This window comes from Rhincodon typus, chromosome 8 (genome assembly GCF_021869965.1).
Source record: "Rhincodon typus isolate 14 chromosome 8, sRhiTyp1.1, whole genome shotgun sequence".
Lineage (NCBI taxonomy): Eukaryota > Metazoa > Chordata > Chondrichthyes > Orectolobiformes > Rhincodontidae > Rhincodon > Rhincodon typus.
This window is the reverse complement of record NC_063339.1, coordinates 60,979,982-60,991,857: the sequence shown is the minus strand read 5'-3', so window position 1 is coordinate 60,991,857 and position 11,876 is coordinate 60,979,982. Positions and strand designations below refer to the sequence as shown.

At 34.7% G+C, this 11,876-nt stretch overlaps 1 protein-coding gene across 2 annotated transcripts in view; it reads right to left on the bottom strand.

The window, feature by feature from the left end:
• Positions 1-4,201: 4,201 nt before the first annotated feature.
• The window catches only part of cdin1 (CDAN1 interacting nuclease 1), a 153,570-nt gene continuing 145,895 nt past the window's right edge, over positions 4,202-11,876 (bottom strand). For both annotated transcript variants that reach the window (XM_020529206.2, XM_048600168.1), the window contains one exon: positions 4,202-5,243. In XM_020529206.2, the coding sequence (XP_020384795.2) occupies positions 5,090-5,243 (154 nt within the window). In that variant the 3' untranslated portion in view covers positions 4,202-5,089. The remainder of the gene's footprint in view (positions 5,244-11,876) is intronic.

Here is an 11,876-nt window from a genome sequence, read left to right as displayed (position 1 = left end):
CTTCTTCCCTTTTTTCATTCTCTCCTCAATGTCCTTTAACTGTAACTCAATCTCATCTGATTTCAATGTTTCATTACTTGGAGTACTTGGTCACTTGTATTTCCTTTAAAAGGAAATGCCATGCCAGTATCTCAATTATCTCTAAAACAGAACAAAGGACCGTAGATTCTGGGAGTCAAACAGAAATTGCTGCAGATATTCATCAGGCCTGGCAGCATCTGCAGAGAGAAAGTGCAGTTAATGTTTCATGTCCAGTCACCCTTATTCTGAATAAAGGGTCACTGGATCCGAAACAGTAACTCTGCTTCCTCTCCACAGATGCTGCCAGACCTGTTGCATTTCTCCAGAAATTTGTTTTTGTCTTAATTATCTCTGCTTTCCCAGCTTTGTCAGGGAATGCTACCTCCTGTTTACCAATCAATTCAATCAACCTGGATATTGGAAGTTCCTAAAAGTGCCAGGGACAACTCTACCACGGGTAGGAAATCCTATGTCATTTCCAGTGCCATGTCTTAAATGTAGTACAGAACTTAGCGTTCTCCTTCACCTGTGTTAGGTACTAACATCGCACACAGATCCTTGATGCCTCAGTTTCAAAACAATCCCGGACAAGCACCTGAACTGGGGCAGCATGTAGGAACACAGGCTCCGCTATTCCTGGAGTCATCACAAAAATTAAAGGTTTTTATAAAAAGTACACAAAATCCTCCAATTTACCTGTGCTCTAGATACATTTTGACAGAAAGCACAGACAAGTTTGTGTGCATCACAAGAATAACTTTATCACAAATAAATAGCTTCTAGCTACAGAGAAACACATATGAACAGTCAACATATTACTCTATTACAGTCAACTATATTAGTTAAATTTCTAACCCCCTTATCAACTCTCCCCTACAAACACACACAGACAGGGGAAAAAAAAGTGTTTGATGGGCAGTGGGAAAGACTGGGAAGGCATTTCAATGGTCGCTGTTCACAGGGTTCACTAAATCCTTTTGGCTTGTCAGAACATACTTGCCCTTGATTGTCTTTCTCGAGATAATTCCTTGTAGATGGTAAAGAACAAAAGCAAAACCAGTGGAAAAGCTCAGCAGGTCTAGCAGCATCTGTGATCATAAAAATCAGAGTTAATGTTTCAGATCCAGTGACCCTTCCTCAGAACTTTTTGCAGCATCTGCAGTTCTTTTGTTTTTTTATTTGTAGATGGTAAAAGGTGGCTTGTGCACACTCATAAAATCTCTGGCTTGCTGGTTAAAAGCCGTAACTTACAGCAACTTCTGAGGGAAAAAAATAAACTGGCTATCTTCAGACTTAAGGTGGTTTTGACAGCAGAGAATATAGACCTTGCAGAGATCTAATGTCTTCTCCCAAACATTCACGCCCCCAATCTGTTCACCTACGTGGGAGACAATCACACAATTGTTGCCAGGTCAGAGGCGTTTGTCATCAATAACTGGTCACTAATCTACAGACCAATCAGCTACTTGCTTTCATTCAATTCTTTACTTGTACACAGCACTCTGGCCCCAGCTCACCTGGAACCAGACTTCTCATGCTGCTTGAACAAGTAGCTGTTTAAACAGCACTTAACAATGAGCGTCAAGTTATTTGCTTTTGAAAAGTGCATCGATCCTTGTTTTTTGAAAGTTTTTTTTCCTCATTTACCACAATTGAAAATACAGAAAAATAAAGAGATAATTTTGACAGTTAAAAGCTTTCAAAGCAAGTGCTATGGGGAAGAAAAGTGATTTAATTAGAAAGGTGCAGTAAGTTACAAATTTTCAAAACTCAGAATTGTCAGGTTAAAAAAGAAACAGCAGTAATCAAAATCATTCTTCTGAAATGTTATTCTTTTACAGTAGATAGTCATGAATTGGAGGAAAGCTTTACCATCAGTTCCTCACCCCTTTGTGAGCTAGTTTTCAGAAGTAGCAACCACAAAATTATCAAGTCTATTCAATAAACAGAAATACATTTCTCCAGTTTGGAGAATCCACATAGAATGGAAAACTGCATTGTACATCCTGTTTTATGCACTTTTGTGTTTTCTGACATACTATCTATTGCATTAGCAATCCCAACATTTTCCCTATATCATAGGTGTGATTGTAAACTACAATTAGACTTAATGCAACCATCTAAGACAAAGGCAATTCATTGGCTTTCTGAGGAGCTCTTCTATGATTACATGATTGGGGGAATTTTTCTTGAAGTTTTGGTTTTTACTACCAATAACTACTATCAATTCTCAATAAACATCACTTTTGCATAAAATAGTCATGACTTACTAAAGTGGAAGTCTACGTTCAGCTTCGTCTCAAAGTACAGAACATTGAAGTGCATTATTTGTAATATGTAGGACTTACACTTAATTCTATTTACAAAGAAGTTTTATAGACAAGTAAAAAGGCAGAGGAGACAACAATTGGGCAAATCTGAGATGCTTAATCTTAATAGAACACAGCATCTATAAAAGTGTTTACAGTGTTGCAAAAAAACAAATTCCGTCACTAACACCAGCTGGCAAGAAATGGGACTGAATCATTTAAGAATGCTCATTTCTAAATCAAACACTAAAAAAAACTAAGGATTTCATAATATTTACCTCAAAATGCATGTTAAATTCAATAACTGAACTAGCACAGTGGTGCTTATTACAACACCAAGTATGTAATACCATAGGACAAAGAAAGTTTGAGTCTAATTTCTTCCACTTTGACTTTGTACTTGTGTTGAGAAGATTATTTTTCTTACTGTGGGGAAGGTGGGGCAGAGAACAACGATCATAGGGAACATGCTGACTTGATCAATGTTGTTGATCATTTCCTGATACTGCTCCATTGCAAGCACAATGAAAGCCTGACAGCAAGTTCTCTGTAGGGACGGGTAATTTTTTTTAAAATCTGAAATTCCAGTTAAGAGATGAAAAGTATGACACAAGATTTAATGTCAAGATTTATATTGCATCAAATAATTGAAATCACCATTTCCTAAACACTCTTTTAAATAGTTAACATGCTTTAAATTACAGAAAGAAATCTTTCACTTTTATACTTATCATACATCAAATTCTCCATGGATTTACAGTTCTTTTAGTAAACACTACACAGGTTCTCCCAATTTCCAATGCGTTCATGTTTCCTGGTTTCACCCAAGTAATAACTTCCAGTGACCAGCTCCAAGCACTTCTCTTAGTATTTGGAGAATTTGCTAAATTCGCTACCAGCAGCAGTTGCCCTCAAGATTCTTCCACTCTGGCCATGTCAATACAAATCTCTCAGAATTCGTAGATGGTTGTGGATGCATTTATTTGAAGAGAGATATGCAATTGTGGTAGGTCGCAAAGTCAAGCAGCCTCTTCTCTCTGCTGACTACAAAAAAAAAACCGATGATATTCACTGATTTGTAAGGAAGCCTGTAAGTTGATCTTCAGAATCTCTTCCCTCTTCCCCATGGTACTTTGAAGCATATTAGTTTTGCATTCAGATTGTAGAAATGTTGATTAACAACTCTGAAGAACCCAACTAGCCTTCGTGGATAGTTTAAAGCACGATTGCTTACAACTTGCCATTCTCAATAATATTTTTGGAATTTCGGAGATTCAGTCTCCACTGTTGACACAATAACTGCTGCTATTGTTGCAGAGCTTAAATATCTTGTACATACTTCTCAGTAAAATAATCCAAGCCTCTCTTTGCTCACTAATAATCAAACCACTCAGGGTTTTGTCAGGGACATTGCAGAACAGGTGACATACCTTCTTTCTATAAGATTTAAAGACAGTTTTTTAAAAAAATCTTAACCTCATAATTCTAACAAAGGGTGGAAAGAATTGCTTTTCTTGTACTGTACGAGTTCACCATAAACCAACTGATCACCTTTATATTGACTGTAATTTTATTGACTTGACACATGATTTTATAGCAGGAAACCTTTTCTGCCACCAGTCCTCCTCATTAATACAAGCTGGGGATCAGCACTGACATATGCCGGCTTGCCTGCACCAGGGGCTGGGCTAAAGGAGACAACGATCTGCATGGAAGATTAAAAAATAATGCTTTGAGAAAAATCAATAATTTAAAATCAGGTTGTTGTTAAAATTAATGTGACATATCTCCAAAATGAAAACCAACTGATATGTGGGCATATGTATTAAATTGTGGAAGATTAAAACCATAGTTACATATTTAGATTGGAGGATGGGTATATTTACTCACAGCAGTTTCAGAAACCAGTTATACATTGTTTATCAGATCCGACATTTTTTTCAGTAATTCCAAACCAGGGTCTGTTTTTAGACAATGCATATCAGCTCAATAATTGACAAATGCAGACATCATACTCAACTAAGCACTCAATGAAATTTAAGAAACTTTTGCTGAATGCATGCAGCAATTAGATACAAATAAAACTGCCTTTAATACATATATTGTCAAACTGTTACATTGTTGAGAACTGACCCAAAATCACCTCGTACATGTGAGCTCTTAGAAAGCTAAGTTGTGTTCCTGGCTATTACCTGGAAATCATGTTTGAAGAATGTAACTGCCAGGAATTTCATTCCTTCTGTTTTAACACATTATGTATTCAGACTACTGATTTAATGAATTACAAATTTGCGATAATGCAACATAACAATACCCTTTGTAAATCAATTTGAATGAAATTAAGCAATTTGAAACCATCTAACAGTTATTTAATATATCTTAAAAAAAAAGTTATCCCATAAATTCACAGCACAGTAATAAACCTAAACAACTAACTTTTCAATCAATTAAACAAACTTTGATTTGTACCTTCTGGCATTAGAATTTTAGTTCTTCAGATTGGAGAAAAGAATTCGGAAGTTGGAAAGATTAGGACTATCTGTAAAGTATTGACACAGACAGGCATACTGATAATGAGTGGTACATGTTTGTAAGTTCTTGGCTGCTCACAGAAGTGTGCTGCCGAAATAAAGCAGAAACACTAAATGTGTTTTTCTAAAGAGGTATTATGGTGACCCAGGGCAGCAGGAGTTCAACAAAAGTTCAGTCAAGATTTTGTCAGTAGTTCTCAATGCAGAAAGGCAAAATCACTTCCGGATTCACCTTTCCTTTCCAAGGTCAGTATTGGCCATGGCGCAGTGCAAGGTTACAATGTCTTCAGGGAAGCAATCTTTGAGTATGATTCCACGGTCACGGTGACAGTCCAACTCCTCAATAAATCCACACCAGTAGATCACTAATCCAGGTCCAAATCTGAAAATTAGATCCAAAACATATTTTTTAAGAAGTACACCAAGAACACACTGCAATGTCGTATAATTTGGCTGCATTAATTAAGTTAAACATTAATTTTTTTGATATAAATATTTGGACATTGAAGACCATAGTTTTGATACATCTTGTAACATTGCTAATCAATAATGGTGCCTGGATGAATATATGCCAAGCTGTACTTGGCCAAACAATGCTGCTAAGTGGAACTAATGGCAATGCTGGTGCTTATTTTCCTGACATGGACATTCTGGAATAAAGTTTTGATTAACTGAATGCAGGATCAACATAAACACTTAAAATTCAATTTCTGATTTCACTCAGAATAAAGAGATAACAATTTTTCATCAAGACCAGAGGGAAGATCGACTTAAGCAGTAGGCCGCTGGTTGTTATCATCCATTTTTGAAATATCATTGGGTTTATTTGCAAGACAAGTACAGTTTACTTAAAGTAATCCAGGATGGCAAATTAACTTCATACCAGAAGAACACTTGAAAGAGGTTCCAAATGGAAGCAACAAAGGCCAACACTGCACAGGGTTCCACCAGGCAGTACAGTTCATGATCCACCACTGGAAGACAACCACAGCCAGCCATCATCACTGATGTACTAAGCAAGATAAGGATCTAAAAGTGTTGAGTTATATCAAAGGTTCCACCTCCTTCAACTGCATGAGATTTTAAAGTATCCAGTACACTAGTTATTTCACTCAAGCCCAACAAAGGAAACCAAATCTCACCTTTTCTTCACTCAGTGTAAGATACCAGTTGATAACAACTTATGTCAGGTGGTGTTAATTTGAAGTCATATCTCCTATACTGCAACGTTTCCGTTCCTGTGTAATATTGCAGTATTCATTATTGCTAATTGTGCTAAGTTTTCTGGAAACTACTTTACACTTTCTCTCGTGTTGTTAGTACACCAAGAAAATAAATAGTGCCTGTGTGCTCTTTGCCCAAAAATATAGTAATCTGGCTCCGAGGGACTGTCACTTCACAGCTATTGGAAGACTATGTCAAAAAATGACAATAATTACAATCATGGGATTTGTTTAGTTTGCAAACTAGCATTGCTTTGTTGTAGCTTTGTCCACATGAAGGGGGATGTAAGAAAACAAATAATAGTGTCTTGTATGTTTACTATGCACTCCAACAAGGAATTGCGCTTTCAGCATTGAGAGAGGAAATACTAACAGTTAAGGGTATGTTATGTAATCATGGGATATGAAAAAAGTGTAAAAAAAACACCATTCAGTACACAAAACAAATATATTTTGGCATGAAGGATGCAAAAATATGCTGACATATTTTGCATCTGAAGGTTTTAAAATGAGGATAAGGCAAACAACATTTCAACATTTAACAATTTTAAGTTGCTACTGTAAATACTTAACTATAAGTTGCATTAACTTTTTTTGAAAAACAGTACAATCAATTGTTCTAATGTATAGTGCTAGAAAAAAAAGTTAAAAAAATTTTGGATCTGTGCTATACATAACCTTTAAATGGATATGCTGAGCTCAACAGGCAATCTCAGGAAGTAGCCCTGTGGAATAGTTGACCCATCAGGAAGTTAGGACCTTCAGCCAGAGTTCATAAAGATGTAATCACTATCAATCAGAATGTGTCACCACGAGGTCTGAACATCAGAACCCTAGATTTTCCTAGTGCGAGCATCCAAACAAGTTGCTAGATTTTAGCATTATTGAGAAAGATTTTCAATTAAAACTGTCAAATTTTCATAACTTCTTTAAACATCAGGAGGATGGCCCAACAACAGAACTGTTCCGCCCACATCCAACTATTTTGTAGTGTTATGTTATGTAAAAAGATAACACTACAACACAAGATGATCAAGTGCACTTATGGCACCAATGGGAAAACATATATTTATGCAAGTCATTATTCACATATAATACAACAGCTTTAGTGAAGGATAAGGACTGAACTGGGGTTACTGATAATTCTGCATATGTAGAATATAGATCATGCATAATACATATAATTATTGATATTAATCTTTTGAATAAAATATAACAGGTGAATTAATTATATTCATTCATTATTTTTAAATTTTTTGAAGTAAATACTCAACCCTTCATATATCATACTCTGTATATAACACATATAAATCATACGTAAATATTCTTTTAAAAAGTAAATAAAGAGAAAGAAAACTAATATTTGCATTCAAGTGATCACAGAGTATCCAACTGTAACAAACTCATAACTGATTTCAGGAGCTGCATGCTTTTGAGGAATTGGACCTTGGATAACAGAATGCCATCTTTGACTTTCTTACTGTCATATTGTAAACCTTGTCCTATTTCTGACAGAGTGGTGTGGTGCAAATAAAATTCAAGTCAACTTAACAGCAGCTAAGGATCTCCACGTGAGATACAATATGGAAAGCATTTTGCTGTGGATTTCTTTTTAAAATGTGGTCAATGAAGAATGACATTAGTGTAACATATTAATGTTGAAAATGTGAGATTTTTCAGCTCTTTGGTTTATAAGACATCTTTCCTATTTAATGAGAAAATAATTTTCTTGGAAACAAAACTAGTCGCAACTTCAATCAGCAGGATGGAAAACTGCCAAAAAGGTCATGGGGAACCGCTTTTAACATAGTCTTTGACAAAATACAAGAGAATAAAAAAAACAAAAAAGCATGTTTTCACTTATATTACCTGACTTAGTATTGCCTTTGATCAACACTTTTAAAACAATAAAACCTTTAAGTAATGATTATGAAGGCACAGCGCTAATTTCGCTGTATTTTGTTTATAGGCCAAGACAAGCAGTCATTTGGCACAAAGTACAATTGTTTAAATTTATGTCAGGGCCCAGAAATTGAAAATGAATTGAGTTTCTATTGTATCTTGAAACATTACTCAACACAAAAAGTTTTCCTCTATCACCTCTTTGTTCTATGTCTCTTATGGGTTTGCTCAACCCTGACAAAATTAACTGGCCTGCAGTTAAAATGAAATTGCAATTCAGTACCATCAAAGTTCTAGAAAAAACATTATTTAAAACAAAAATTGTTTTCCAGGACCTCACCATTTTACCAATTATGTACATGAAATACAAATTACCGAGTCACACAGGTTTAACTGTACACAGTAATTCTACATTGTGACTTGCTGCCTATTATTTTGTGATCTTTTTGCCATCAAGGTCAAGTATTTGTTAAGTTGTGATAAATAGCTTTATAATATAAAAAGGGTAATTACAATTCAGAGCACTAAGAAACATATCCAAGACATATTAGTGCATATTCTATAACTTATAGTGATATAAACCATCCTTACCAATTATGCACCTGATGCATAATGCAGATTTCTTATATTACTTCCCAGCCTTTTTCTCATACTTTTATATGGCATTTAAACAATACTGTTGCTTGTCTGAATCTTGCCTCAGGTTTGGATCATTATAAACCTGTACATCAATTTCTTATTATTGTATGTTGCTACAAGAAGTGTGATGATGGCCTGTTCCTTAATTTGTCTTAATGTCTTCTTCATCTACATTATTGCTTGGCTTTTCTTGTTCTCATAAATGTTATAATTATGAAAGTTATTAATAGAAAATTTCTGCGCATAATCTGTCTGAATAAAATTGGGCTGGTAGGTTTGAGTCAAAGGTTCCAAATCGATTATCTGCAATATGTGAGGTTACATTATTACAGTATTATGAGTTTACAATTTGTACCTACTTCTAACATCAACTTATTTGTATGCAATAATCTATATTCTGAACAGTGTTTACTCAATTTTCGGGTTGCATATTTATTTAATACATTTCTCACAATTTCAACTTATTCGAGATTCAACTAAGGTGCAGACATTTGGAACTCAACAAGCATTATTTTAAGATATTTTGGTAATCCAAACTGAACAATGTCATGTTTGTCTATATTTGCAATAAAATAATTCTTTTAATATTGATTTAGACAACTGTACAAACAGCAACACAATTTTTGTTTATACAAAAACTAAAAAATAAGAGTTTGTGTTTGTAAAATATTTCAAAGATAATCCCACTATTCTGCTTTCTGCCACTTGCTTTAGTCTTCCTTTCCTTCTATTTCTTAAGATGAGAGCAGCAACTGTTTGAATAGTGTTTGTCTCAGCTGCTCACAATGATAAAATAGTTACAAGAAAAGGTAAAGGTATTTCTTCTATCCTCTCTTTTCATTCTCGTAGTGAAATTGAAACAATAGACCATTGCCACTAATTTCATAACTAGAAGAAATAGTTTCCTGTCTGCTCCATCAAAAGCTTCATATTTTTAAACATTCTAAAATCTCCTCTTGACTTTTTCATTTACCTATCCGATTAGTACCATTACCCTTAACTTGCTTTCCAAATGTTCAAATGCATATTCCAATTTATTTTTTAAGGCAACTTTATGGAGTGTTTCAAATACATATATAATAGATCTACACGATTGATACTTTTGCCAAAAACAAACTGATTTTGAATAATAGCTGTAAAATCGGTCCTGTATATTTTTCAAAACATGCAATAGCAAATCAACAGCATTTGTTAATTGTTTGGAAAAAAAACTTTGAGAATTCAACTTTAGCACCTTTCAAGGCTTTTTAATAAATAAACTCCTGAACCTTTCCAGCGGTTTCCTGTTGGAATGAAACAAAAAAGGGGGAGGACCTCTGATAAATACTTTGGTAAGCAATTTCAAAGAGTAAGATGTGAAGTGGAATGGCAACCTACACACGATTAAAATTAACTTAAAATCAAACTTGGTGTAAAACAGCTTTTAGAAGAGGTAGGGAAATTTCTGTGAAGTTTTTTTTTTAAAAGTGCCCTTGTAGCAGCTGGGGGATAACTTGATAAGTAGTTCTGACTACTTTCTGAACAGGGCTCATTGCCAGAACATTACTCAAATTTGGAGACTAGCAACAAACCCTGCATTAAAAATCAAGCATGAACTTTAACTAAATAAAACCTGGAGAGTGAGCAGAATTGTGCATTATTTTCCCCCTGAAATACATGTGAAATTGTGGTATATTTCAGTGTTATTTTCCTCATTAAAAATGTGTAGAAAATGATCCATGTAAATAGAGTACAATTCTTCCCCTAACAAAGTTGCTGTATAAACATACTGTTTCATATAAGATCCAAGGTAGATTTCAAAATTTGGTATCTGCAGCACACTCCAAAAATTTTTCAGTAGCATTATTTATGTCCTCCTTTAAATGGAGAATGTCTGAACAATTTACATGCTGAAGTGCAATGTAATCAAGATGGAATTTTGTTTGGTCTGTTCATAATTTGTGCAGTCCTCACATGGATCCAGTATGTATTTAAATACGGAATGTGGAACATGGCTTGCTCCAATCTAGAAAATGACAGATAAAAGTACCAACAAGCCACATTTTATAAAGACAAGAAGTACAATAAAAGATTTGACAAAAAATTCCTTTGCTGCTTTAAAGGGGCACTCTCTTCAAAACTAAAACTAGTAAAATTTTCTTCAATTTAGGGTAAGCAAATAGAAGAACAAAGTATCACTGAATTACAGTGACACCACAGAATTACCATGATTGTTAATAAATGTCAGGGGCCTTTGCCATAAATATTTGAAAATTAAGTTAAAATTTTTAAAAATCCTCCAAATTTTAACTATTTTCTCTGTCCCTTCAGATTTCAGTGAGCTACATACTTTCTATGGTAGAGAGGGCAAACGAAAAACTTATTTAATCTTTCAGTATCCTTATAATTGGGTAAACGGCATGCATGAATGGCCCAGGTGACTTTTCTTTCTGGCTTCTCAGTGACACAATGCAGAATAGTAACTTAGTTATAAACAGTTCCAAGAAATAATGCCATACTGCTCTGTCACACAGGAACACAGCATGGGATAAAGTGTTAATTACCAAAATGCATTTCTCTCAACACCGTAGCACTGTCAAAATTCATTGTCACCAAATTCACAGCATTACCAAAAAAAAACATTTTCCCTCACTTGATTAACATTGCAGTTACACTCAATTGGCAGACTTGGAAGTATGCCTGTTTCAAGCTTTAAAATTATTGTAAATTTTTAATAATTGGGGTTTTTGGTGGGTTTTATCATCAAAACTAAAAAATCAATACAAGTTGCACATTGCACACAGAATCACAAATGACAATACCATCAACACAAGAAAGATAGTATTGAAATACCACCCAAGTCAAACATGCCTGGTACAAAAAAAAAGAACAAAAAAGGGAAATCAATCACAAATATCCTTCAGAAAAAAAATAGCAGAGCATGTTTTCCAAACACAGAGGCTATTTATTTTGAAGACGAAGTATGGTTTGTGTGCTTGTTAGAAAGAAAGACAAACTGTTCCCCTCTTACATGTGACAAACACGGATTTGAGTTCTTTTAGAACTTTACAGCAAAGTTTGGATAGCACAAAGCACTTTCCATGCCATTTTCTCCCCACAGACTGAGGACAAAGCTTGTATTGTACTATATCCAGGACTTTGAGTCATATATCAGTAATGGGGCCAGTTTGAGATTACTGAAAACAACCAGTTAAAGCTGGTCTTTTTATATAAAAAAAAATGCCAGGCACACTGTTTCTTATCCTGGGTGA